The sequence below is a fragment of the Tachyglossus aculeatus genome, chromosome 9 (assembly GCF_015852505.1).
Source record: "Tachyglossus aculeatus isolate mTacAcu1 chromosome 9, mTacAcu1.pri, whole genome shotgun sequence".
In the NCBI taxonomy this organism is placed as follows: domain Eukaryota; kingdom Metazoa; phylum Chordata; class Mammalia; order Monotremata; family Tachyglossidae; genus Tachyglossus; species Tachyglossus aculeatus.
Window position 1 is genome coordinate 61,455,829 of NC_052074.1, and position 27,823 is coordinate 61,483,651.

General features: G+C 44.1%; 1 protein-coding gene across 4 annotated transcripts in view; it reads left to right on the forward strand.

The window, feature by feature from the left end:
• The first annotated feature begins 10,412 nt into the window (after positions 1–10,412).
• The window catches only part of ITPRID2 (ITPR interacting domain containing 2), a 70,830-nt gene continuing 53,419 nt past the window's right edge, over positions 10,413–27,823 (forward strand). For 3 of the 4 annotated variants that reach the window (XM_038751102.1, XM_038751103.1, XM_038751104.1), the window contains exons 1-9: positions 10,413–10,492; positions 13,572–13,827; positions 14,260–14,305; positions 17,966–18,015; positions 19,063–19,119; positions 20,433–20,472; positions 20,577–20,675; positions 22,022–22,230; positions 23,201–23,904. In XM_038751102.1, the coding sequence (XP_038607030.1) occupies positions 13,617–13,827; positions 14,260–14,305; positions 17,966–18,015; positions 19,063–19,119; positions 20,433–20,472; positions 20,577–20,675; positions 22,022–22,230; positions 23,201–23,904 (1,416 nt within the window). In that variant the 5' untranslated portion in view covers positions 10,413–10,492; positions 13,572–13,616. Of the gene's footprint in view, positions 10,493–13,571; positions 13,828–14,259; positions 14,306–17,965; positions 18,016–19,062; positions 19,120–20,432; positions 20,473–20,576; positions 20,676–22,021; positions 22,231–23,200; positions 23,905–27,823 lie in introns of those variants that run through there. The other variant, XM_038751105.1, reaches the window with a different exon arrangement.

The window sequence follows — 27,823 nt, forward strand, 5'->3', positions numbered from 1 at the left end:
GCACTGTGGTAGATACAAGATAATCAAGGTGGACACAGCCCCTGTCCCACAAAGGACCCAGAGTCTAAATCCTCATTTTACAGAAGAGAAGCAGCATGGCTCAGTGGAAAGAGCATGGGCTTTGGAGTCAGAGGTCATGGGTTCAAATCCCAGCTCTGTCAATTGTCAGCTGTGTGACTTTGGGCAAGTCACTTAACTTCTCTTTGCCTCAGTTACCTCATCTGTAAAATGGGGATTAAGATTGTGAGCCCCTTGTGGGACAACCTCATCACCTTGTAACCTCCCCAGTGCTTAGAACAGTGCTTTGCACATAGCGCTTAATAAATGCCATCATCATTATTATTATTATTATAACTGAGGCACAGAGAAGTTGAATAGTAATAATAACAATAATTGCGGTATTTGTTAAGTGCTTACTCTGTGCCAGGCACTGAACCATGAATTGGGGTAGATGCAAGCTAATCAGGTCAGACATAGTCCCTGTCCCACAAAAGGTTCACGGTTTTAAATCTCATTTTTCTGAGGAGGTAACTCAGGGAAACGAAGTGACTTGCCCAAGGTCACCTAGCGAAGGAGTGGCAGAGCTAGAATTAGAACTCAGGTCCTTCCATCTCCCAGGCCCATGCTCTATCCACTAGGTAATGCGTTGTCCAAGGTCACACAGTGGATAAATTGTGGAGCTGGGATCGGAACCCAGGTCTCTGACCCCCAGGCCTGAGTTCTTTCCCCTAGGAAAACGTCTTACAGAAGAGGAGTCTAAATATGGAAGAAGAGTCAGACGCATGGCTATCACCTAATGAATGAGCAGGTCTGCGCATAGTATTCTGACTCAGACCTGTATTCCATTTGGCCATGGGGTGTAGCTCTACTTTAGAAAGCTGCCAATAATGTCATCCACTGTTCTCCACAGCAGGTTGGTTTCGGTATTCCCAGGCTTTGTGGACTTTGCCGGGTGTATCATGGGTCCTGAGCCAGAGATGATTGTCTGATCCTTCAGAGTGCTCCCTTCTGTACCTACTTCGAAAGACCGAGAAGTTTATGTATTAACTCATTGTCACAAGCAACCTGGTTCCATTGAGTTTGTTCCTCGCAGATCTGAGAAAGGGCACAGGTCTGGGATTCAGAAGACCTGGGTTCTCATCCTGCATCCGCCAAGAAGCAACGTGGCTCAGTGGAAAGAGCCCGGGCTTTGGAGTCAGAGGTCATGGGTTCAAATCCCAGCTCCGCCAATTGTCAGCTGTGTAACTTTGGGCAAGTCACTTCACTTCTCTGGCCTCAGTTCCCTCATCTGTAAAACGGGGATGAAGACTGTGAGCCCCCCGTGGGACAACCCGATCACCTTGTAACCTCCCCAGCGCTTAGAACAGTGCTTTGCACATAGTAAGCACTTAGTAAATGCCTTCATTATTATTTGTTTTTGTGAGACCTTGGGCAAACCACTTAACTTTTTTCGGTACCTGTTTGGCACTTACTATGTGTCAAATGCTATTCTAAGCACTGGAGTAGGTACAAGTTAATTAGGTTGGACACAGTCCCTGTTCTGCATGGTGCTTACAGTCTAGGTAGGAGAAAGAACAGGTATTTAAACCCCATTTTACAGTTGAGAGAACTGAGGCACAGAGACATGAAGACTTGCCTGAGATCACACTGCTAGGGATGGGCAGAGTCATGATTAGAACCCAGGTTCTCTCACTTCCAGGCCAGTGTTCTTTCCACTACGGCATGCTGGTCTCTTGTGCTTCAGTTACCACATCTGTAAAATGGGGATTAAAACTGTGAACCCTAAGTGGGACAGGGTCTGTGTCCAATCTGATTTTTTGTATACCTCAGCGCTTACTACAGTGCCCGGCACATAGTAAGTGTTTAACTAATACCATAAACCAAAAATACCCCAAAAAACTAATGCCTTTAGACTTTGTCGTGTCACAAGAGGAAAGCAATGATAGGACTATTTTATTTATATCTGTGAGATAAGGATTCCTTGAGTCTGAACTGGCTGACATAGTGAAAGATTTTCAGGGAAAATCTATTAGGATTTCCTTAGTCCCATTGAAGTTACTAGTTCCTTACAGCCAATTCTTCTTTCTGCTAAGTGAAAGAATGGCTTCACAAACAGCAAAACCTTCAAGGTGCTGATTTAGGCTGATTCATTTTTTAAATATGATTGGAATAACATTAGCCCAGTGTGTTTTTAATGAAGTAAAGCAAACAGCTCTGCTTTGAACCTGTTGTCCTTTGTTTCCTTTAAAGCATTCCTTCAACCCAACTGTGAGTTCTCTGATTAGTATGTGCTTTGCAGACTGACTCTTCTGGGCTAAATGGAAGCAGTGTGGCCTAGAAGAAAGGGCCCAGGCCTGGCTTCTAACCCTCACTCTGCCAATGGCTTTTTATGTGACCTTGGGCAAGTCCATTATCTTCTCCGTGTCTCAGTTTCTGCGACTGCAAAGTGGGGATTAAATACTTCTTCTCCCTTCTAGTTAGACTGTGAACCTCTTGTGGGACAGGGGCTGTGTCTAAACTGATTAATTTGTATCTACCCCAGATTTTAGAACAGTGCTTTCATTCATTCAATTGTATTTATTGAGAGCTTACTGTGGGCAGAACACTGTAGTAAGAGCTTCAGAAAGTACAATATAACAATTAACAAATGCCTTCTCTGCCCACAATGAGCTTACAGTGCTTGACACAAAGCAAGTGCTTAACAAATATAATGATGATGAAAATAATAATAATAATAACACTGGCCACCCTACTTATCTGGAAATTTATTCCAACCCTAAGTGTATCGATTATTCTCTTGCCAGCATACGGTAACCTCATGTTATAAGTCAGAGTCATGCTGATATTTTCCTAAAAGAATCCCCTTTCTTCTCCCCCCTCAAAGTTTCCACCCCCAAGGGTGCTGGGAATGGGTCCTTTTCTTCCACCAGCAGCACTTTTCTCCCTAAACCCTCTTTCCCATGCCCTGTGGAAGCCACCAAAGCCAGGCCGAAAAGGGAAGTAGCCCAATCCGCTGAGATGACTCCTCCCATCTCCACCCCCGCCTTGGCTACCCCCTCCCAAAAGGGAAGTGGAGAATCTGAGGATTTATGACTCAAAATCAGGCCTTGCAAGCTTCTTCAGTATCCCCGACTCTAAGAATCTGGACTTAAAAATGAAACGATAGTCTTTCCTGCCTGGAATAATATTGGTCCCAAGAGTTGTTTCCCAAATAGTTCTGGCCTGAATTACTGGGGATTGGCAGTTTAGTAAACTGCTGTTGCTCTCACATCTACACGGAGCTCTAAAAAGGAAATGGGTGTCTTTCAGCGGTGCTTATCTGCCCAGATAGGCTGAGCTATTTTCCCAACTCCGTAATGTATTTCCTAACTCCGTAGAGCCGTAATTTATTTATTTATATTATGCCTGTCTTCCCCTCTGGACTCTAAGCTCGTGGTAGTCAGGGAACAGGTCTGTTATATTGCACTCTCCCAAGAGCTTAGTACAGTGCTTTGCACACAGTAAGCGCACAACAAATATGATTGATTGATTAACTCTTTGCTCCCTCCTGCTTTTGAAACATGGAATGAAAAGGCGGACCATCAATCTGACTCATGAGAGACCCTGGCTGTAGAGCAAACTGGCATGTCACCCCTTCTTTAAGTATTCTCAGCTGAAAACTACAATGCTTCTTTCAAACCTCTTCTCCTCTACCCCCTCCCCCCCGTACCTCCTAGCCCCAACATACACACAAAGGGACAAAAGAAAACAGAAAACAAATGAGAAAAAGCACTTGACTTCAACATGAAGTATCTAAGTTTCCAAAGCTATTAAGTAGGATCTGCTTTTTATTCCCGCTAAGTGAATATTTCTTCTGTTCTCTCTGGGATTATATGATTTGAAGTGCTTTCATGGAACTTCGTTTGCTTTAATCAGGTTTAGAGGATTATAGTGAATTTAAAAAAGACTTTAAAAAGATTTGTTGCGGATTGTTGGAATTTCCTTATCTGAGTACTGACTAAATCTCAGGGAATGGATTACTAGACTTTTTTGTACCTTTTGGAAATTTCAGGCATTTTAAAAACACAAATTGTGGCCGGATGGGGCTCTACTGCTGTGTGGAATGTGACCTACTTTTTAACTCAAAAACTCAGTGGGATGAAGTCCTCTCGATTTGAGGGGCAACCCATCCTTTTGGTTGGGGTATTCAAGGTGTACCTTCTTAGCTGGAGTTGGTGAGGGCCTGGAATGGGTCCAACTCCAGGCGGTATATTGTCTTCCAGGTTTACGGCCAGAGCCTCACAATTACACCCATCTCCCCCATCTCTGTCCACCCTCAGACTTGCCAAGCCTCTTTCATTTTGGCTTCATTTTTAACTAAATCAGTGGTGAGGAGAGATTTGGGTCCCTCTCCAACGACTCACTAAAAATCTCCTTTCAAAACTGCCCCATTCTGAATATAAATTATTCTTTGTTGTGAGCTGAAATTCAGTAGGAGCGGGTGAGAGAGAAAGAAAGGGAGATGGAAAGGGGAACCTGGTGAACTAGCAATTTTTTTTTTTCTGGCTCGGGATAAGCAGTGAGTCCTATTCCTCTTAAACTGCTTTTTGAGGGAAGTAAATGATGAAGTCAGTGACACCCAGGGTTTTAATCGTACCTTTTACCAACTCTCCAAGACAGTAATCTCCAAAGGACTATTGTCTTTTTGTAGAGCAGGCCGGGCACAGGAACAATAAGAACTGTATTTGGGCAAGGGGCAAGATTTGGGTGCCAGAATTACAGTGTTTGCCACATCTGCCACCCAAATGTTTAGCCTCCTAAAAATTAACACTATTTTATTTGAATGAGAAATCATAATTCATTTTTTAGCAGATCTAATGATGTAGTAAAAGACGGTTAGAAGTAATGAAAATCAAACAAACCCTTTAGTGTACATAATCACAACATGACTTTAATAAGCCTGTCAAATCAGAGCATTAAAATGGGAAATGAAACGTGATAATGGCCCCATACAGTTAGAGGATCGATTTTCTAGGGGCTAAGAGCACTTAAAGTCTCTTAGCAATGCAGGGCTAGGAGAAATTTAAGCCAGACTCCCGCAGTCTAGATTTGGGATAAGATAGTCGCCAGTCTTTTTAAAGACCACCACCAGTGAAGGGAAGTTTATTTACAATCTTCCACAGCAATATGCTTAAAGTCTGTTGTTGCTAAATGAAATATAATAATGCCTCTCCCCTGCCCAATTCTTTTGCTATCCAGGTTGGAAGCTGCATGGAATCGATGGATCAGTGGTAATGATAATAGTAATAATAGATGTGGTATTTGTTGAGCACTTACTATGTGACAGGCACTGTACTAAGCACTGGGGTGGATCCAAGCAAATCGGGTTGGACCAAGCCCATGTTCCATATGGGGCTCCCAGTGATGATCCCTGTTTTACAGATGAGGAAACTGAGTCACAGAGAAGTGAAGTGATTTGACCAAGGTGAAGCAGCAGACAAGTGGCGGAGCTGGGATTAGAACTCAGGACCTTCTGACTCCCAGCCCTGTGCTCTATCATGCTGGTTCTCCAAAATGGTGTGGTGCGGCATGGTATTTATTGAGCTCTTACTGTGGGCAGAGCACTGTACTAAGCACTTGGGAGAGTGCAACGTAACAGAGTTGGTATAACAGAGTCCTTCCAATCACTGGGATGCTTATATTGCCAAATGTATTTGACATCTATCAAATAAGGCAGAGGCCTGAAGGTTAATACGATTTCCAAATGCCTACATTACTCCTAGAGGAGTACTACAAGCAGTGGAAGAGACTGGCTCAAAAAGAAACTTCTTCAAGGCCACCCTGCATTTGCACAGCTGGGAAAAAATTCCTTTAACTCTGGTCTGATTCTCAATCTAGATGGCATTTTGGTAGTTTTAAAATGTAAATATCTAACTGTTAACACATCTAAATTGGATGAACGGAAAGCACCGGATTTCCATTCTCCTTGTCGTCTCCTAAGAATAATAACGATGGTACTTGTTAAGCGATTACTATGTGTCAATTGTTAAGCGATTACTATGTGTCAAGTACCGCTCTAAGCGCTGGGGTAATCAGCTAATAAAAAGCTAATCAGGTTGGACATAGGCCCTGTCCCACACTGGGTTTACGGTCTTAATCCCCATTTTACAGACGAGGTAAAAGGTGCAGAGAAGGGAAGTGACTTACCCAAGGACACACAGCAGACACGTGGCGGATCTGGAATGAGAACCCAGGTCCTTCAGATAATAATAATAATGATAATGGCATTTATTAAGTGCTTACTATGTGCAAAGCACCGTTCTAAACTCTGGGGAGGTTATAAAGTGATCAGGTTGTTCCACGGTGGGGGCTCACAGCCTCAGTTCCCTCATCTATAAAATGGGGATTAAGACTGTGAGCCCCCCGTGGGACAACCTGATCACCTTGTATCCCCCCTAGCACTTAGAACAGTGCTTTGCACATAGTAAGCGCTTAACAAATGCCATCATTATTATTATTAATCCCCATTTTACAGATGAGGTCACTGAGGCCCAGAGAAGTTAAATGACTTGCCCAAAGTCACACAGCTGACAATTGGCAGAGCAAGGATTTGAACCCATGACCTCTGACTCTAGATTCCCAGGCTCATGCTCCATCCATTAGGCCACACTGCTCCTCTGAATCTATCAGATCTAGGCCCAAAGTACCGGGTTCAGATTTTGCTAGGCTTCAGAGCCCCTCCTCCCTTTCCGGACTTAGCCTAAGGTCAGCCTGTTCTTGGGAAGCGACGAGGCCTAGAGGAAAGAGCTCGGGCCCGGGACTCAGAAGCCCTGGGTTCTAATCCCAGTTCTGCCATCTGAAGCAGCATGGCTCAGTGGAAAGAGCCCGGGCTTTGGAGTCCGAGGTTATGGGTTCAAATCCCGGCTCTCCCTCTGCCCTCCCTCTGCCCATCCGCCAAGCTAGCTCTCTTCCTCCCTTCAAGGCTCTACTGAGAGCTCATCTCCTCCAGGAGGCCTTCCCAGATTGAGCCCCTTCCTTCCTCTCCCCCTCGTCCCCCTATCCATCCCCACATCTTACCTCCTTCCCTTCCCCACAGCACCTGTATATATGTTTGTACATATTTATTACTCTATTTATTTATTTATTTATTTTACTTGTACCTATCTATTCTATTTATTTTATTTTGTTACTATGTTTGGTTTTGTTCTCTGTCTCCCCCTTCTAGACTGTGAGCCCACTGTTGGGTAGGGACTGTCTCTATATGTTGCCAGCTTGTACTTCCCAAGCGCTTAGTACAGTGATCTGCACACAGTAAGCGCTCAATAAATACGATTGATTGATTGATTGGAACATAGTAAGCACTTAGCATGTACTATCATTATTAATATTACTATTTGTGATGATGATGATGATGATTTTTATTATCTTCCTGGCAAGAAACAAGGTGTCTCTTCTCCCCTCCCAGGCCCCCATCTGGGCTGCAGTGGGTACCCTGGGCATCTCTACTCTGACTCCAGATTCCCGGGCCCGTGCTGGGAAAATAAGCAGTGTTGCTCAGTGGAAAGAGCACGGACATTGGAGTCACAGATCATGAGTTCAAATCCCGGCTCCGCCAATTGTCAGCTGTGTGACTTTGGGCAAGTCACTTCACTTCTCTGGGCCTCAGTGACCTCATCTGTAAAATGGGGAGGAAGACTGTGAGCCCCCCGTGGGACAACCTGATCACCTTGTAACCTCCCCAGCGCTTAGAACAGTGTTTTGCACATAGTAAGCGTGTAATAAATGCCATTATTATTATTATTATTATTATTATTATTATTACTCCTTGGGCCTTTGTCCGGGCAGCAGAGCTGGACGAAGCGAGGGTTTGGACATGGCAACCCCGTCCCCCAGGCTCTTCACCCACCCTGGGCCCTTTGTCACCAGGCCCGCCCGGACAGATAGCATTGATGGACTCATCATCATCATCAGGGTCTAGTGGAAAGAAAATGGATCTGGGAGTCAGAGGATGTGGGTTCTAATCCTGACTCTGCCACTCATCTGCTGTGTGACCTTGGGCAAGTCACTTCACTTCTCTGGGCCTCTGCTCCCTCATCTGTAAAATGGTGATTAAGACTGTGAGCCCCATGTGGGACAGGGAGTGTCCAACCTGATTTGCTTGTATCCACCCCAGCTGTTAGTACAGTGCCTGGTACATAGTAAACGCTTAACAAGTACTATTATTATTATTATTATTATTATTATTTGAGTGCTTACTGTGCAGAGCACTGTACTAAGCCCATGGGAAAGTACAATACAACAGAGTCACCAGACACTCCATGCCTGAGAAGTAGCACAGCCTTATGTAAAGAGCCCGGGCCCTGGGGGTCAGAGGACCTGGGTTCTAATCCCGCTCCAGGGCTTGCCTGCGGTGGGAAGTTGGGCGAACCACTTCACTTCTCTGGGCCTTGGTTACCTCATCTGGAAAATGAGGATTAAGACTGTGAGCCCCATGAGAGACAGGGACTATGTCTAACCTGATTTACTGGTATCCACCCCAGGACCTGGTATAGTGTCTGGCACATAAGCGCTAAATAAATATTATTATTATCGTTGTTGCTGTTGTTACTTCCACCTAAACAGGGATCCCCACGTGGGGCAGGGACCGTATCCACCTCAGCGTTCAGAACAGTACTCGGCATGTAGTTTTTCCAAATATTATAAAGAATTAATTAACAATTTTACAGTCTGGGAGGGGGTGATGTTTAGGATCAAATGCAGGCTCCATCCTCCCTGGGATTAAACCCTCTTTTTTCCGGGGTCTCTCTCCCTTCTTTGTCACCTCTGACCCTCAATCTCTGAGTTTTGGACACTCGCTATTCTCCGCCCCCACCCCCCTCACCAAAGCCCAGCCTTTAAATCCCTGTCTTTGAGTGACAGGTAATCATTTCTTTATCCAGCTAAATAATAATAATAATAATGATGGCATTTATTAAGCACTTACTTTGTGCCAAGCACAGTTCTAAGCGCTGGGGAGGCTACAAGGTGATCAGGTTGTCCCACAGGGGGCTCACAGTCTTCATCCCCATTTTACAGATGAGGGAACTGAGGCCCAGAGAAGTGAAGTGACTTGCCCAAAGTCTCACAGCTGACAACTGGCGGAGCCGGGATTTGAACCCATGACTGCTGGCTCCCAAGCCCTTGCTCTTTCCACTGACCCATGCTGCTTCTCACGCTGCTCCAGCGCTTAGGACAGTGCTTTGCACATAGTAAGTGCTTAATAAATGCCATTATTATTATTATTATTATTATACCCCTCTAGCCTGTGATCCAGACCAGCACATAATAATGATAATAATGAGCCCGTTGTTGGGTAGGGACCGTCTCTATATGTTGCCAACTTGTACTTCCCAAGCGCTTAGCACAGTGCTCTGCACACAGTAAGCGCTCGATAAATACGATTGAATGAATAGTTCCCTCATCTGTAAAATGGGGATGAAGACTGTGAGCCCCCCGTGGGACAACCTGATCACCTTGTAACCTCCCCAGAGCTTAGAACAATGCTTGGCACATAGTAAGCGCTTAAGAAATACCATTATTATTATTATTTGTTAATCAATCAATCGTATTTATCGAGTGCTTACTGTGTGCAGAGCACTGTACTAAGCGCTTGGGCAGTACAAGCTGGCAACATATAGAGACAGTCCCTATAAGCGCTTACTATGTGCCAAGCGCTGTTCTACGTGCGTTCAGCAATGAGGGATGGATGGATGGATTCAGTCACTCATTCATCCAATCGTGTTTATGGAGCGCTTACTGTGCGCAGAGTACTGTACTAAGCGCTTGGAAAGTGCAAGCTGGCAACATATAGAGACAGTCCCTATAATAATAATAATGATGGCATTTATTAAGCGCTTACTATGTGCAAAGCACTGTTCTAAGTGCTGGGGAGGTTACAAGGTGATTAGGTTGTCCCAAGGAGGGGGGGGGGGGTTCACAGTCTTAATCCCCATTTTACAGATGAGGTAACTGAGGCACAGGGAAGTTCAGTGACTTGCCCAAAGTCACACAGCTGACTATAAGCGCTTACTATGTGCCAAGCGCTGTTCTAAGTGCGTTCAGCAATGAGGGATGGATGGTTGGATGCAGTCATTCATCCAATCGTGTTTTATGGAGCGCTTACTGCGTGCAGAGCACTGTACTAAGCGCTGGGGATGTCCAAGTTGGCAACCTAGAGAGACGGTCCCTACCTAATAGCAGGCTCATGGATTGATTGATTGGGGCAGGAGGGAGGGCGGGGGGGGGCTCAGGGGAGGGAGGAGCCCCCCGGGGCCGGGTTGGGGACCCCCGGGGAGGGGGAGGGGGGCGTGGCCACGTGGGGGGGAGGAATTTGGGGCTCTGCTGGCTGCTCCCCGCCCCCTCCCAGCCGGTATGAGGAAGTGGGCGAGGGCAGACTGGGTTATGCTCCTCCTTCTCCTCCTCCCTCCTCCTCGTCCTCGTCCTCCGGCCAGGGGCCACCGCCGCCTCCAGCAATGTGAGTGCCCCCCAAAGCCCCCCAAAGCCCCCCAGGACCGGCCCAGGCCCAGTGGGGGGTCAAAGGTCAGACTTGGGGTGGGCGCCCCCAGCCCTTGGGGGGGTTTGCCTAGTAGCCGGAGGGTCCCGGGGGTCCTGGGGACCCAGGGGGCCGGGGGAGGGGAAAGGCTTCTTGACTGTGAGCCCGCTGTTGGGTAGGGACTGTATGTGTTGCCGCCTTGTACTTCCCAAGCGCTTAGTACAGTGCTCTGCACCCAGTAAGCGCTCAGTAAATACGATTGATTGATTGATTGATTGATTGATTGAACCTTGTGGCCTGGGGATGGACACAGTTTGGGGGGGTCCCCGAGGATCCCCTGGGCCGGCCAGGGGACTGGGCCCGGGGTCAGAGGTCAGGGGACTGGGCCCGGCCCATCGCCTTCCGATCGGCTGTATTGAGCGCCTACTGTGTGCAGGGCACTGTACTAAGCGCTTGGGAGCGAACCCTTCGACCCTCAACATGGACACTTTCTCTGCCCCCAACAAACTTTACCCGAGGAGAGGTTCTCCAGTGGCCTCCCGGGGCCAGTGATCACCATTTCATTGTCTGTATTGAGCGCTTAGTGCCGGCAGAGCACTGTACAGAAGCAGCGTGGCGCAGTGGAAAGAGCCCGGGCTTTGGAGGCAGGGGTCAGGGGTTCGAATCCCGCCTCTGCCAATTGTCAGCTGGGTGACTTTGGGCAAGTCACTTCACTTCTCTGGGCCTCAGTTCCCTCATCTGTAAAATGGGGATTAAGACTGTGAGCTCCCCAGCGCTTAGTACAGTGCTTTGCACATAGTAAGCGCTTAATAAATGCCATTATTATTATTATTATCATTACTGAGCACTTGGGAGGGTACCCTTCAACAATAAACAGACACTTTCCCAGCCCACAACGAACTTTACCCGAGCAGAGGTTCTGCAGTGGCCTCTGGGGCAAAGGATCGCTATTCGATCGTATTTATAGAGCACTTACTGTGTGCAGGGCACTGTACTAAGCGCTTGGGAGGGTACCCTTCAACAATAAACAGACACCTTCCCTGCTCACAACAAACTTTACCCGACCAGAGGTTCTGCAGTAGCCTCCGGGGCTAAAGATCGCTATTCGATACTATTTATAGAGCACTTACTGTGTGCAGAGCACTGTACAAAGCGCTTGGAAGCATTCACTTCAACAATAAACGGACACTTTCCGTGCTCACAACAAACTTGACCCGAGCAGAGGTCCTGCAGTGGCTTCCCCGGGCGAGCCATCGCCAACCGATCCTATTTATTGAGTGCTTACTGTGTGCAGAGCTCTGTACTAAGCGTGCTTGGGCGCGCACCCTTCAACTATAAACAGACACTTTCCCTGCCTATAAAGAGTTTACCGGGTGGAGGTCCTGCAATGGTCTCCAGGGGCGAGTGATCACCATTAAATTGTATGTATTGAGCGCTTAGTGCCGGCAGAGCACTGTACTGAGCGCTTGGGAGGGTACCCTTCAACAATAAACAGACACTTTCGCTGCCCACAACAAATTTTATCCGAGCAGTGGTTCTGCAGTGGCCTTTGGGGCAAAGGATCGCCATTCGATCATATTTATAGAGCGCTTACTGTGTGCAGAGCACTGTACTAAGCACTTGGGAGCATTCACTTCAACAATAAACAGACACTTTCCCTGCCCACAACAAACTTTACCAGAGCAGTGGTTCTACAGTGGCCTCCAGGGCAAAGGATTGCTATCGATCATATTTATAGAGCGCTTACTTGTGCAGAGCACTGCACTAAGTGCTTGGGAGCGTACACTTCAACAATAAACGGACACATTCCCTGTCTATAAAGAGCTTACCGGGCAGAGGTTCTCCAGTGTCCTCCAGGGGTGAGTGATCACCGTTTAATTGTATGTATTGAGCGCTTAGTGTGTGCATAGTACTGTATTGAGCACTTGGGAGCGTACACTTCAACAATAAACGGACACTTTCCTTGCCCGCAACAAACTTAGCCGAGCAGAGGTCCTGCGGTGGCCTCCAGGGGTGAGCGAATTGCTATTCGATCATATTTACAGAGTGCTTACTTTGTGCAGAGCACTGTACTAAGAGCTTGGAAGTGTACATTTCAACAGTAAACGGACACTTTCCCTGCCCACAACAAACTTTACCAGAGCAGAGGTTCTGCAGTGGCTTCCGGGGGCGAGCGAATCGCTATTCGATCGTATTTACAGAGCGCTTACTTTGTGCAGAGCACTGTACTAAGAGCTTTGGAGCATACACTTCAACAATAAACGGACACTTTCCCTGCCCACAACAAACTTTACCAGAGCAGAGGTCCTGCAGTGGCCTCCGGGGGCGAGCGAATCGCTATTCAATTGTATTTACAGAGCGCTTACTTTGTGCAGAGCACTGTACTAAGAGCTTGGAAGTGTACACTTCAACAGTAAACGGACACTTTCCCTGCCCACAACAAACTTTACCAGAGCAGAGGTCCTGCAGTGGCCTTCGGGGGTGAGCGAATCGCTATTCGATTGTATTTACAGAGTGCTTACTTTGTGCAGAGCACTGTACTAAGAGCTTGGAAGCGTACATTTCAACAGTAAACGGACACTTTCCCTGCCCACAACAAACTTTACCAGAGCAGAGGTCCTGCAGTGGCCTCCGGGGGCGAGCGAATCGCTATTCGATCGTATTTACAGAGTGCTTACTTTGTGCAGAGCACTGTACTAAGAGCTTGGGAGCGTACACTTCAACAATAAACGGACACTTTCCCTGCCCACAACAAACTTTACCAGAGCAGAGGTCCTTCAGTGGCCTCCGGGGGCGAGCGAATCGCTATTCGATCGTATTTACAGAGCGCTTACTTTGTGCAGAGCATTGTACTAAGAGCTTGGAAGCGTACATTTCAAACTTAGCCAAGCAGAGGTCCTGCAGTGGCCTTCAGGGGTGAGCGATAGCCCAAGCTGGAGAGACTGCAGTGGCCCCGGGGGGTGGGGGTGAGCGATTCGCCCAGGCCGGGGGCGTGCAGAGCTCGTCCATGGGTCTCGGGCCTTGATAGGTGGGCTGGGGTCCCGGCTTGGCAATCTTGCAGGTTGAACCCCCTCCCCGGTCCGGCGGAGTGAAGGCCCCGGCCCTGATGGAGGAGCCCCCGGGGGCGGCGGCGGGGGCGGACCAGCTGGACTGGCCAGGGGCGAGCCAGCGGAGGAAGGCCTGGGCCAAGAGCCGGGAGTCTTGGCAGGAGACCGAGGATCTCTCTACCGAAGCCACGCAGGACGACGACGACCACCACCACCAGGAGGAGGAGGAAGACCCCCATGGAGGAAAACTGCTCCCGGCCGCTGAGGGAGGTCAGTGTGGAGGGGTGCAAGCCCGGGGGTGCCCCAGGCTGAGAACGGGGAGGGACACACCTCCTTAGAGTACAGAGGCATGACCCCTGAACCAACTTGTGGGGGAGTGCTTGATACAGTGCTCACCCTACAGTAAGCACCCAATAAACACCACCGATCGATGCAACAGTCCGTTTCCGAGCGACCCCTCCCGAGACAGCCTCACCCTGTAGGCGCAGACATCGGCCCAGATTCCTAGAGTGGGTGGGTGGGTACCAATGCCAAACTTGCCTTCTGCACACACCCTCTGCGCCCTTCAAGTGGTCGCACAGTCTGCCCTGACTCACTTTCATCTTTGTCATACCTGGGAAACCGAGGGAGAAGGCGCTGCCTGGGAACTAAACGTGCGTCCTTGGGGGTCCGCTGCCTCCCCTTCTTCTCTTCCTCTTCTAGGAAACATCCCGAATGAGAAAATCGCAATATGGCTCAAAGATTGTCGGTAAGTTCCCTTTTCAAACTTCGACATCGGGTAGAGACCAGAAAAACACCTAACTGTGCTAGAGGGTGATTCTTGATTGCTTTGCAAAGTTCCAAAATGGACTGGTCATTAATGATTCAAATGCAGTTGCCAGTGTGATTTTCTTTGGGGATTTGAGAATTTACAGCTGTAGAATTGAGAGTATACAAACCGAATGACTTCCTCCTTTAAATGACCAGAATATCAGTCATGCTCCAACATACCTACTGGGCCATCGTCTTGACTTGAGTAGCCATGATCGTGTTGGCTACTGACATCATCTGCCCAGACATTGACATCAGAAGCCGTCAATCCATTACATGGGTTCTAAAAGCTTTAAAATACTTTATGGGTCTATACTGCTTTTATGTAGAAGGAACTCTTGGATTCTTTGGCTACAGGTTTCTTTTATATCCAAGCTTAACACCTACTTGTTATCGAAGTGCACAAGTTTTTATGTTTGCCTTTAGATCATTTCATGTCATCCTTGTTTGGGATCCTTGTTAAATTGATCCAGTTTTATACTTGGAAGGTATGAATTTCCCTAGGTTTTTGGTTGGTCCTAGATTCCAAGGAGGGAAATATAGCCTACGGGGCATTTGGAGCTAGTCATCCTTGTACTGAATTATTTTCTATGGCAAGTGGTTAAAAAGGAAAAGCAACAACGACAATAATAATTATGGAAGTTGTTAAGCACTTACTGTGTGCCAGACACTGTTCTCAGCGTCAGGGCAGAAACAAGATAATTGCATTGGACACAGTCCCTGTCCCACATAGGGTTCGCAGCCTTCATCCCCGTTTTCCAGGTGAGGGAACTGAGGACCAGAGAAGTGAACTGACTTGCTCAACAACAACAAAAAGAAACCCCGGTATTTTGATAGAACAGTGATGGAAATAATCATTGGGCCCTAACTTTCAGCCGTCTGGACACTTTCTGCTAACTTTGCTCGTTGTCAAGATGGTATGATGATGACCATTGGAGATTTTGAGGTGTATTTCCTGAAGTGGAAAAGTCCTTAAATGTTAGGTTAAATCGGTACAAAAAAACCCAGTTGGGAATGCCCTGTGAGTAGGTGTCTTAGCATAGTCTTTAGGGTGTCTCAGAAAGTAGTTTTTATAATGAAAAATATACCTTAGAAAGGTATTTTAGCATGCCTACTCATCATTTTAAATCCTCGCTGACTTACCTTTGCTTCCGAGGCTATTAGACTTAGATCTCTGGATTCCCTTTCGAGTCTCAACAGAGGTTTAGGTTTTCAAAAGCTGTGAACAATAGTGGCATTGTCTGAACATAAATATGTGTGTTGGAGGTACATTTTGATCAGCACTACTGCAGAATTGAAGTAGATCGCAGAAACCTGGATCGCAGAAACTGGTTTCTGGCAGACTTCAGAGGTACAGAATTCTTGAATTATAGAATACTCGGTGAACTAACCTCTCCTCATAGTTATTTGTTTAGATAGCCGGGTATTGGTTTTGAAGTCTACTTGCTTACCCACCTCTTTGGGCAGAATTTCTGGACGGCGCTTTTGATTTCCAGGAGTTGGGTAGCATGTACTGCTGTTACTTTTGCTTGTAAAATTGCAGTCTTCCCCTACAGACACCGGGGAGAAATGCTTAAGCCAGAGGTGTTGTTACAGTTGAGACTCTGGAAATCAAAATCTCAGTGTTTGTTAGTGTGGCCATGCTGCTTTTTGTTGGAGATGAATTCTTAGATCGCAGTCTTCTCCTGCTTTACAAATCCACCTGTTCCACATAAAGCAGGCATTCATTTATGAAGGTGAAAGTAGGAAGAAGCAGCTTCTATAAAGTAGGCTGTAGTCCCTCAGATTTACCCTCTTGGTGCCCACAGTAGCTTCCTCGTTTGAACGAGCAATTCTTGAAAAGTCCCTGAAGTGACCTCTTCTGTGACTGAATCACAGACACTGAAGCGTTTTAAAGCCAAAATGTCTTAACAGATTTTCTTCGATTTGATGATAGGCTCATATATGTGGCTATGCACACCCTCACTTTTCCCCCCTACAAACGTCCCATTCAGCTAGTATTGTTTTTGCTGGGTTTATTTATGATTTTTTTTCCCTGCTTTAAATAAACATATTTTAAAACTTGGAAACTGAGTTTTTAAGTAACTGAACACAACCTGGCCAAGATATCTCAAAAGGCAAGGTCTCTGGTAGATATTACGCATGCCGTGGAGGCGATTGAACTTTCCCTCTTACTGGTCTTCTGCGAGCCAGTTTATTCAACAGTATTGGAACCATCTGTGTCCGCACCTTCATCTGACCTAAGAGTAAAGACGGTTGGGGCGTTTAAGTAGCCACTGGGAAAGAAGAACAGAAACAGGGCTGAGGAAAAGAAGGATTTAAAAATAGATGCCCTTTCAAATTCAAAAGAAAAGAACAGGCTTGGTTTACCAAAGTATCCTATGGTAATGCCATGTGCCAGCATATGAAACAACAGTGTTTTTTAACGCGAAAGTTCTTTAACTGCCAAGGAAAACCCAAACCCCAGAGGACTGTTGTTGCTTGCTGGATATTCTCATAATCAAAACATTTCAATCTTCAATTGGTCTTTTATTAAGCTTTTTGTTGTCAGGAGTTAGTGGTTTGTCCCTTGTTTAATGTGGATGGGTAGTTCCTGTAAACTATTCCAAGATAAGAGTGTGCATTATAAAATAAAAGTGCTGGGAGGCAACAAAACAATTCAGTCATTATTCATTCATTCATTCATTCAATCATATTTATTGAGCGCTTACTGTGTGCAGAGCACTGTACTAAGCGCTTGGGAAATACATTATAAAAGTTAGCCTTGAAATTGGAAGAAATGCACTCCATTCTGTTCTTGAAGGGTCTTTAAAGCTGTCAAAAACATAATCGAGATAATTTTCCGAGTACATTTGAGCTAACTTTAAATTAGGATGAACTTTAAAGTGTTAACATCTTAATCTGAATGTCAGAATGTCTTTTTTTTAAATCTGATAATTGGCATGGTTTTGGAGACCAAGCCTCTCTAACAATGCCTCTGTTCTGTTGAGGACTTTATCAGCTCTATTTTGAATATAGTTTTAAGAACAAATGGGCCCTATCCATTCCTCTGGAAACACTTGTGTTTTCACTTCCTGTCTTTAGCAAATATAAATAACTGTAGTACAGAAACTCAGTTTTTTGAAACTCTCCCCAAAATGGGTCAAGCTGGAAAAACAAATGAGATCTAAAGAATCTGTTGAAATTGGGCTTCCAAATAGTGAGAGTTTCTTCCTTAACCATTCTTAAATCCATTAGCATTGGGGTTTAACTTTTCAGTTTTGTTAACTTTCTAGATTGGGGCATTTTGCTTTTTTCTAAACGGTATACATTTAAAGTGTACTTCGTACTGTATCATTCATAGTTGTCAACTGGTTTCTGGCAGACTTAAGAGGTCTAGAATTCTTGAATTCTAGAATTCTATAAAATTATAGACCTCTCGGCATAGTTATTTGTGTAGGTAGCCGGGTATTGGTTTTGAAGTCTACTTGCTTACCCTGGGTGGGTTTGGGCAGTCGAGTATGACTGTGGTGATTATAAGTTTTGTTCTGTATGTGGTTTTTGTGAAGGAACGATAATTTAAATACTTGGAGAGGTGATGTTTGTAATGTGATTTCAGGACACCCCTGGGAGCCTCTCTGGATGAGCAAAACAATCCGGCACTGAAAGGTAAGAGAAAATGATCCGCTTCATCCGGACAATCTGCTTTTTTTAACATGTCTTCTGCTTCAGTGCATTTTGGATCAAGAGCCTGAACTTTAAATCAGTTGCAGATGTAAAAAGGTATGCTAACGCTGCCAAGATTTCTTCCCAGGGTAGTTTTATCTGCAAGCCAAACGGGAAGGATCCTGTTATTTTTAAGCCATAAGCACAGAGATGAATTTCCAGTAAGTGATCAGTCCATCAGTTGTATTTAGTGAGCGCTTACTATGTGCAGAACACTGTACCAAGCGCTTGGGAGAGTACGACACAGCAATCAACGGACACATTCCCTGCCCGTCGACTTTCGAAATCCATAATCCGTGACTTTGGGATCCAGTTAGCTGTAAAGGCTCCTTTCCAAGAGATTGGACTAAGTACCGAGTTAGTCTTGGGATGATAATAATGTGCTTGTACAAACTGAAATTGACACACCTGAAAATTTACCACCCGTAAAAGACTGAGCCCCAACGTTCAAAGTACAACAGGAATTTACCACCTGTTTAAGACCGAATCCCAAAGTTCAAAGTACAACGAGAATGTACAGGTAGTGGTATGGTATATAAAAGCATTTCTAGTATCTACAGATCTAGTCAGCACGTCCTGCTTCTTAATAGGAAGGGGTAGGAGGAACGCTCCAGCTTTGATTTTTAATGAAAGTTCTAGGTAAGGTAAGCTCTTTAATAATACCTTCATTAAATTTCACCATACGCAAGTTTGTGGGAGATAGAAAAAGGCACCAAACTTCATTTATGAAAACCTTCCCAGCCCTGAACTGTGGCTGAATTACAATCATTCTGGTTTTGTTTTTGTGGTAAAAATGCTTTAGGTAATCTTGATACAAATTTTTGAGGGTTTTCAGCCTCCGTTTTCTGGTATATCGCTTATAGCAAAAGCGTATAGGTTCACGTTAAATCTATAGCTTTAACTAAAATCTTGCTGTCATTTTTGGAAAAGAAACAAGCAAAATCCTGTAGGGTTTGTTTTTTTCCTGACTTGTCAAATTTTAATTTGCAGGTGTGCATTTGAAAAATGGAGGCAGTTTTGAAGACGATTTATCTTTGGGAGCTGAAGGTAGACTTGGCAAGCTTATTATTTTCTTTTAATAGTTTTAACTTCAAGCTGTATGGATCACTGGAACAAGAATAATTTGTTTTATAAAATGGAAACAAAAATGGAAACGAATCCTAGTTGGGCGCCCCATTGCTGTCAGAAAGTTCATCTCGGTGATGGCTCGAGCCCATCTGACCCATCAGTTTCCTGCATTCTCTGCTGTAGGTAGCATCGGAAGGTAGGGAGTTAGATTAGGAATGATAGGGGTGAAGCAAGGGATTTTCTTGACCACACACCTGCCTTTAGCTTATGATCTGAAACAAAATGTGATGGGGAAAATCGAGAAAGAAATGAGAGATGCCTTTAGCTTGTGATATAAAACAAAATGTGATGGGGAAAATCGAGAAAGAAATGAGAGATGCCTTTAGCTTGTGATCTAAAACAAAATGTGTTGGGGAAAATCAAGAAAGAAATGAGAGAAGAGGGGTACCAGAAGGAAGTTAAAACTCTTTGGAAATGAGACGTCCCCATTGAACGTATTCGGAGAGTATAGCATTACTTTTGCAGTGCTAACAATAGTAGCTTGTCTTTCTCTGGTGCTACTTCCGTGATTCTTGCTCCTTTTTATTTGCTTTTTAGCCCCTTTACGCAGAGTTAGAATGAAACTTGAAAAGTTTAGTAAAATGTGTTCTAGGGAATATAAATAGTGTGGACCAGGCAAGACAGTCGATGTCAATTGTGTGATTAATATAAACACCATTTTTCTGCCCGTTTTAAGTATCAGATACGAAATGAATCCCTCTGACAGAGTTGAATAAAACTTGATAAGAAAAAACTATATGGTCATGTGGTTAATGACAGTAATTGTTATCTTTATGCCTTTCACTCACCATAAAATGTTTATTGATTTTGGGCACGTTGTTATACATCCAGCCAGCTAAGTAAAGTGACAGTTTTTTAGTCAATCAATTCTGCTCTGTTTTCCATTTAAAGCTTTCTCTAAACTCTTCAATTTCCCATCGGTGAACAAAAACATAAGCCAGAAAAGTATGATATTCTTAATATCTATTTTTATTTGGCAATTAATTAGACTGCTTAATTCTATTTTTTTAATTTGAAAAGCTCAAATGAAAATAAAATGCTAGATTGAAAAGCAAACTAAAGAAACCATTTGCTACAATTGTTCTCTTGGGTTAGAAATAATTTTCAAATAAATATATAAGGATATCATAGCAGGATTTGAGGCTAGGATCCCACTGCTAAACGTCATTACTATTTTTCTTACATAATATATTATCACAGCAATTATCACGTGTCTTTTTTTTAATCTCCAGCTAACCACCTCCATGAAGATGATGCTCAAACAGAAACTTGGTGTGTAGCTTTGTGTCTTTGACTTACCGTAGAATTAACAATTAACAGCTGAAGGAAGGAAATATTGTGACAATAAATTTCACTTGGCTTGTTTGTGTTCACAGCAGAAGCATGTTGGCTAAAGAGAAGAGACTTCAGTTTCATCAGAAAGCTAGAAGCATGAATTCCACTGGCTCTGGAAAAAGCAGTGGAACAGTGTCAAGGTAATGGACATGCTTTTAAGTCGAATCCAACGGATCTCTGTCCTCTGATTTTTACCCCTAGCCATTCCATTCTCTGGAGAATTTAGTTGCCCTTTCAGAGCATAAATATTCTTGGTTAGAGTTTTGAATTCCTGGCTCAATCGTAACAAAACCAGGAGAATTTTGAACATTGATTTATGTGAAAGGAACATGGTTGTTCCTTTTCCTTTTACTTATGGTGTTTAAAGTAAATTAACCTAGAAGTTTTATGTCACGGGTGGAATCCATTCAAGAGTTATTGGTGAGCTCAGCTGGCAACCTGAGGAAAATTGAAACCTTTTAGAGATTGGGGGAAAGAGCTTAAACTGGGGGGACCTTAGCTCAAGGTTGGAGGCCTCGAACCCTTCTGGAGCCAACCTCAAGGTATTCCTAGCAATGGAATCAATCAATGGTATTTATTGAGCACATACTGTGTGCCGAGCACCCTACTAAATGCCTGGAAGGGTACAACAGAGCGGGTAGACATGTACCCTGCCCATGACGACCTTACAGTCTAGAGGGATGTGGAATATAATTTAGGGACTCCTCACTTTGGACAGATAAAAGCAGCGATGCCAGAATGAGTGGACAAGCTCTAATGCGTGAGAAGTATGAACTGAATGCACCGTCTCCCATGAAAGGAAGGCCGAAAACACCATTATCTATTCCCCTTCGGTCGCACACTGAATAAAGGGATCAAAGCAGGACCAGGCTCCACCCCGTTTTCCTCATCCCCAAGATCATGTGGTATCTGTGCAAAGTGCCCCTGAAACCGTGACAGCGGGAAAACTAGGACTCTTGAGCTCTTCATGCTAGAAAGGGTGGCGTTATAGGATATTTCTTTTTTTTCCGTTTTCATTTTTCCCCCGTTTTTTTGCTACCTGACTCCTCCAATCTCCCAGATCTCAGTCCTTCTGGAGTGATCTCTTCTTCACTTTCCTACTATGAACAAAAAGATAAGGTGCTGAATCTAATGTAATCGTGCTTGGGTTGGTTTGGGGTGTAGTTCTTTGAGGGTGATTGGCTTTTGTATTGCGTATCGCAGTTGTCAGTTAATTCAGTCGTATTTATTGAGTGCTTACTGTGTGCAGAGCACTGTACTAAGTACTTGGGAGAGTACAATATAACAATGAATGAAAGAATAGTAGCCCTGATGAGACATGTGGCTTACGGGGAGAATAACTGGGGAAGGTTGATTTTATACAATGCTTCTTCTGTAGAAAAAGAAATCTAGGATGAATGATGAACTTGTAACTTACTAGTTAAGGAGTCCTTTAAGCTAATTTATTGCAGTTACTATGCAGGTTTGGTTTTTCTTTTTTCTGTAGTGTGTCTGAATTGCTGGAACTTTATGAGGAAGATCCTGAAGAAATTCTTTACAATCTTGGCTTTGGAAGAGATGAACCAGATATCGCTTCAAAAATTCCATCAAGATTCTTTAGTTCTTCATCATTTGCCAGAGGAATCGATATTAAGGTGTTTCTGAGTGCCCAAATGCAACGGATGGAAGTGGAAAATCCAAATTTTGCTTTAACAAGTAAGTTTTTAAAAAAATGAAATAGCAGTGGCATAGTGATTGAACAGTTCTGTTACCATAGCAAAGATTATATACATTCCTGTTCTCTATCTTTGCATTTTTAAATTAATAAGAATGCACTGAGTAGTCCATTAGAAGGGTTTGAGCTGTTCCTTTAGAGTGAATCATAGACTAGAGTGCGAATAGCTATATTTTTCTTATTTTTGGATAAACATAATTATCATGGTTCTTTAAAAAGACTCATCCGTGGGTGGTGGTTTTGGTATCGTTCTGCTTAGGGGCTATTTGGGTATTATCAACTGCTGATGTTTATTCTTAGTAATAGTCAGAAAAACTCACTAGCGTGCTTTAGTTCCAGAAGTAGAAAGGCAGAGAGGCAGGGGCAGTTTCCCTTGTAAACAATAGTGAAGTCAGAGTCTACAATTTCAGGTGTTTTCCTGAGCTCTATAAATAGTATTTAAAGCAAGTCAATTCTCATTACATCGTTTCATACTTTCAGCCTCTGCTCTAGTCTTAAATGCTTACATTCCTTTTGTATGTATTTCAGTTTTTATGTTCTTTGGAATATTTTAATAGTAAAAATCTAGTTCAGTGTGTCCTTTTAAAAAATCATCATACTATAATCAGCATCTGTGAGCTGATCTTGAAAAAGCAGGTGGTCTAGTAAATGAAGAATAACTTTTTTCATGAGGCTCGGGAAATCTGCAGTCTCAATACTGGTTTAAAAAATCATGCAAAAGTCTCTTGCCTTTTGAGCCTCACTTATTGAATGATAGCGTTAATGCCACACACAAGGGAAGCCTAATATATATACGCACATATATGCATCAATCAATTATATTTATTGAGCACTTACTATGTTCAAGAGCACTGGACTAACCACTAGGGAGAATACAATAAAATTAGTGGATATGTTCCCTGCCCATAACAAGCTTATTGTGTATATACATTTTTTTTTATCTTTTTGTAGGTCGCTTTCGTCAGATTGAAGTGCTTACTACTGTGGCAAATGCCTTTTCTTCCTTATATTCCCAAGTTTCTGGGACTCCTTTGCAAAGAATTGGCAGTGTCTCCTCTGTGGCCTCTAATAAGGAAACAGACTCTCCTCCTCCTTTAACTCGCAGTAACACTGCAAGTCGTTTGATGAAAACATTATCCAAACTGAATTTATATGGGAATCAACAGGGAGGGGAGAATTGTCCTTCATCAGGTGACGAAAAGGGAAAAATTACAACTTCTCCAGGAACTGAAGAAAGTGAGGTGAAGAATGAACAGAAATTGCAAAAGCTTTTTAAAAAGAAAGATTTGCCTTCAGTGTTGGCTACAGTAAAGGAGGAGGTATCGGGAAATCCAGCAAACATGGATACTTGTAATGCTGCAAAACTTTCTGATGAATTAAATAGTAATGTCAACCAAGGAGCTGAAGGTGCTGAAGATAAAGAAATTATTGAATCACAGAGCTGGGAGAATAAACCGAGTGAAGAATCTGCTCTTGCAAGTTCCTCTGACTTCAGTGGGGATTTCAACATGTCTACCAATAGCGAGCCAGAGAACAACAGTGAAATCCTGTATGTGCAAACTTCTACACCAGATAAAGAACAGTGCATACCGATTCCAAATCCATCCATAAGGAATATAATAACACAGCAGAAGGACTCCTTTGAGATGGAAGAGGTAGGTGAAAAGAAAATGATGCTCTTATTCTGCTCTTATGCTTTTAACTTGCGTGTAGATATGATCAAAGCCAATGTTGGAAATTGTCAAGAGAGGCTTTCGTTTAAGCTGACCAGTAGAGTTTATAACATAGAAATTACCAGAAGGGGTAACTTAATGGCAGCTAAATATATCCTTGTACAGTGGCATTTGAGTTTTTGTATTTGATCATTTTGGTGATTTGCAATGCATACTGACATTTTAATTAGTCTCCCTTTGAAAATTACAGTTCCTGTTTGTTTATCCAATCCCTACTTACTTGGATGTACAGTTTACCTGGCTTGTTAATTTAGTGAACAGTTTTGTCCATTGGGAGTGGGGGCTTTTTTTTTCCTCTTTTTTGTCATTTCATATGTATTTTGAGCTGGAATCAATCGCTATCCTTGGTAAACGGCTAACCTGATTTGCATGGCACATTAAGTAAATCCAGATATTTCCCTGACTACCTGCATTTTGATATACCTGGAATGATCGTGACAAATAACTGAGGTTGAACTATATACTCTTCCTTACTACGTAGGTTTACCTGAATAGAGAAAACAAATTTGGCCCAAAATGAAATATTTTTCTGAGAGTCCTTCAATCCAAAATGAATCTCACTTCATGTTGTTTCTGAGCCCATTGCTGAATATATTTTAAATGTAACACTTCACAGCTGTGAATCCTCTAATTGATGAACACACCTGAGATTCACCTGTCACCAATATAGGATTTAGCACTTTTTTCCTTCGCCCATCCCTTGTCTCCCCAGATCTGTGGGGTTATAGTGGCCCTCAGAAGTTTACAATTTAAGTTTACCCTGCTGTCACTGGGGGAACAATAATAATAATGATAGCATTTGACAAGCGCTTACTATGTGCAACGCCCCGTTTTAAGCGTTTGGGAAGATACAAGGTAATCAGGGTGTCCCACATGGGGCTCACAGTCTTCATCCCCATTTTACAGATGAGGTAACTGAGTCCCAGAGAAGTGAAGTGACTTGCCCAAAGTCACACAGCTGACAGGTGGCGGAGCTGGGATTAGAACCCATGACCTCTGACTCCCAAGGCCGTGCTCTTTCCACTGAGCCACGCTCCTTGTCAACAACAACAACTACTACTAATAATAGTAACTGTGGTATCAGTTAAGTGCTTACTATGTGCTAGGCACTGTACTAAGCACTGAGGTAGATACAAGATAATCAGGTTGGACACAGTCCCTGTCCCATGTCAGGCTCACAGTCTTAATCCCCATTTTCCAGACGAGGTAACTGAGACACAGAGAAGTGAAGAGATTTGCCCAAGGTCACACAGCAGACAAGGGGTGGATTATTAATCAGTCAATCGTATTTATTGAACACTTGCTGTGTACAGAGCACTGTACTGAGTGCCGAGGAGAGTACAATATAACAGGGTTGGTAGGCAGGTTCCCTGCCCACAATGAGCTTTCAGTCTAGATTTTTTTAAAGAACTGAGTTTTCATTCTGGTTCCCTAGAGAGTTTATGAAATCAGATACCAGGGGCATTTTGAGGAATCTCTGTAGGCAATAGAATATCAGCTTAAATGCACTGGACTATAAGCTCTTTGAAGGCAGGGATCAGGTCTACCAACTATAGCATACCGAATATTCCCAAGCGCTTAGTACAATGTTCTGCATATTGTAGGTGCTCAGTAAATACCACTCATGGATTGAATGATTAGATAGGAGGAGTTGTGGGTTCATCACCTCCCTGATGCTTTCTTCCCTCCTTGCATTTGTTCATTCAATCGTATTTATTGAGCGCTTACTGTGTGCAGAGCACTGTAGTAAGCACTTGGGAAAGTCCCCCTAGAAGATGCAGGGGAAACCATCTGTATATGTTGCCAACTTGTACTTCCCAAGCGCTTAGTACAGTGCTCTGCACACAGTAGGCACTCAATACGATTGAATGAATGAACGGTGACTTGTACTAACATTGTCTCTCCTTAAGGTTTTTATTTTATCAATCAACTGTATTCATTGAGCCCTTACTATATGCAGAGCACTGCACTGAGCGCTTGGGAAAGTACAGTACAATAGAGTCAGGAGACATTTTCCCTGCCTACAACAAGCTTGTATTTGGCAGTCATTTTTTTAATTTTAATTTTTTATGGTGTTGGTGAGGTGCTTACTATGTGCCAGGCGCTGTTCTGTGCACTGGGGTAGTTACAAGCCAATCGGGTTGGACACAGTCCCTGTCCCCCGTGAAGCTCACCATCTTAATCCCCATTTTCCAGATGAGGTAACTGAGGCCCAGAGAAGTGAAGTGGCTTGCCCAAAGTCCCACAGCAGACAGGTGGCGGAGCCGGGATCAGAACCCAGGTCCGTATGACTCCCGGGCCTGTGCTCTATCCACTAGGCCACACTGCTTCTCTGGAGCAGGGCCCTCTATCTTCCTAAGCAAACTCAAGATTAAAGCTTAGTACAGTGCTCTGCACACAGTAAGCGCTCAATAAATACGATTGATTGATTGATTAAAGCAGATTGTGGCAGGCCTTCATTTCTTCGGCTGGGGAAAGGGAGAAGAGAGGGGCGTACAAGTCTCCTTCCACACTTTTAAGGAGTCAGTGTGGCTCTGGAAGAGCTACGGCCCTAGAAGTCAGAGATCCCGTGTTCTAGCCCCATCTCTCTGGTGCGTGGCCTGGGGGAACTCACTTAACTGCCCCGTGCCTCAGTTTCCCCATCTGTAAAATAGACATAACATTCCCCCTCCTCCCCTTCCCCATCCCCCTGCCTTACCTCCTTCCCCTCCCCACAGCACCTGTTTATATATATATGCATATATGTTTGTACATATTTATTACTCTATTTTACTTGTACATATTTATTCTATTTTGTTAATATGTTTTGTTTTGTTGTCTGTCTCCCCCTTCTAGACTGAGCCCGCTGTTGGGTAGGGACCGTCTCTACATGTTGCCAACTTGTACTTCCCAAGCGCTTAGTACAGTGCTCTGCACACAGTAAGCATTCAATAAATACGATTGAATGAATGAATACCTGAACCCTACCTCGCTAGGCAGGGGTTGTAAGGAGCAAATTAAAATAACTAATGTAAGGTGCTTTGGCTATAAAAGTACCAAAGAATAATTATGGTATTTGTTATACACTTACTATAATAATAATAATAATCATCATCATCATTCATTCATTCATTCAATTGTATTGAGCGCTTACTGTGTGCAAAGCACTGTACTAAGCACTTGGGAAGTACAGGATGGCAACATATAGAGACGGTCCCTACCCAACAGTGGGCTCACAGTCTAGAAATCATCATCATAATAATGATGACAGTTGTTAAGCGCTTACTATGTGCAGAGCACTGTTCTAAGCGCTGGGGAGGATACAAGGTGATCAGGTTGTCCCACGTGGGGCTCACAGTCTTAATCCCCATTTTTACAGATGAAGGAACTGAGGCCCAGAGAAGTTAAGTGAGTTGCCCAAAGTCACACAGCTGACAAGTGGAGGAGTCAGGATTTAAACCCGTGACCTCTGACTCCAAAGCCCGTGCTCTTTCCAGTGAGCCACACTGACTTGCCCAAAGTCACACAGCTGACAAGTGGTGGAGCCAGGATTAGAACCCATGACCTCTGACTCCCAAACCCGGGCTCTTTCCAATGAGCCATGCTCCTTCTCTATGTGCCAGGCACAGTTCTAAGCGCTAGGGTAGAAGCAAGCTAATCGGGTGGGACCCATTTCTTGTCCCACATAGGGCTCACAGTCTTAATCCCCACTTTACAGATGTGGGAACTGAGGTACAGAGAAGTGAAGTGACTTGCCTAAGGTCACACAGCAGGCAAGTGGCAGAGGCAGAATTAGAACACATGACCTTTTGATTCCCAGGCCCATGCTCTATCCACTAGGCCAAGAACTCTGAGAAGCAGT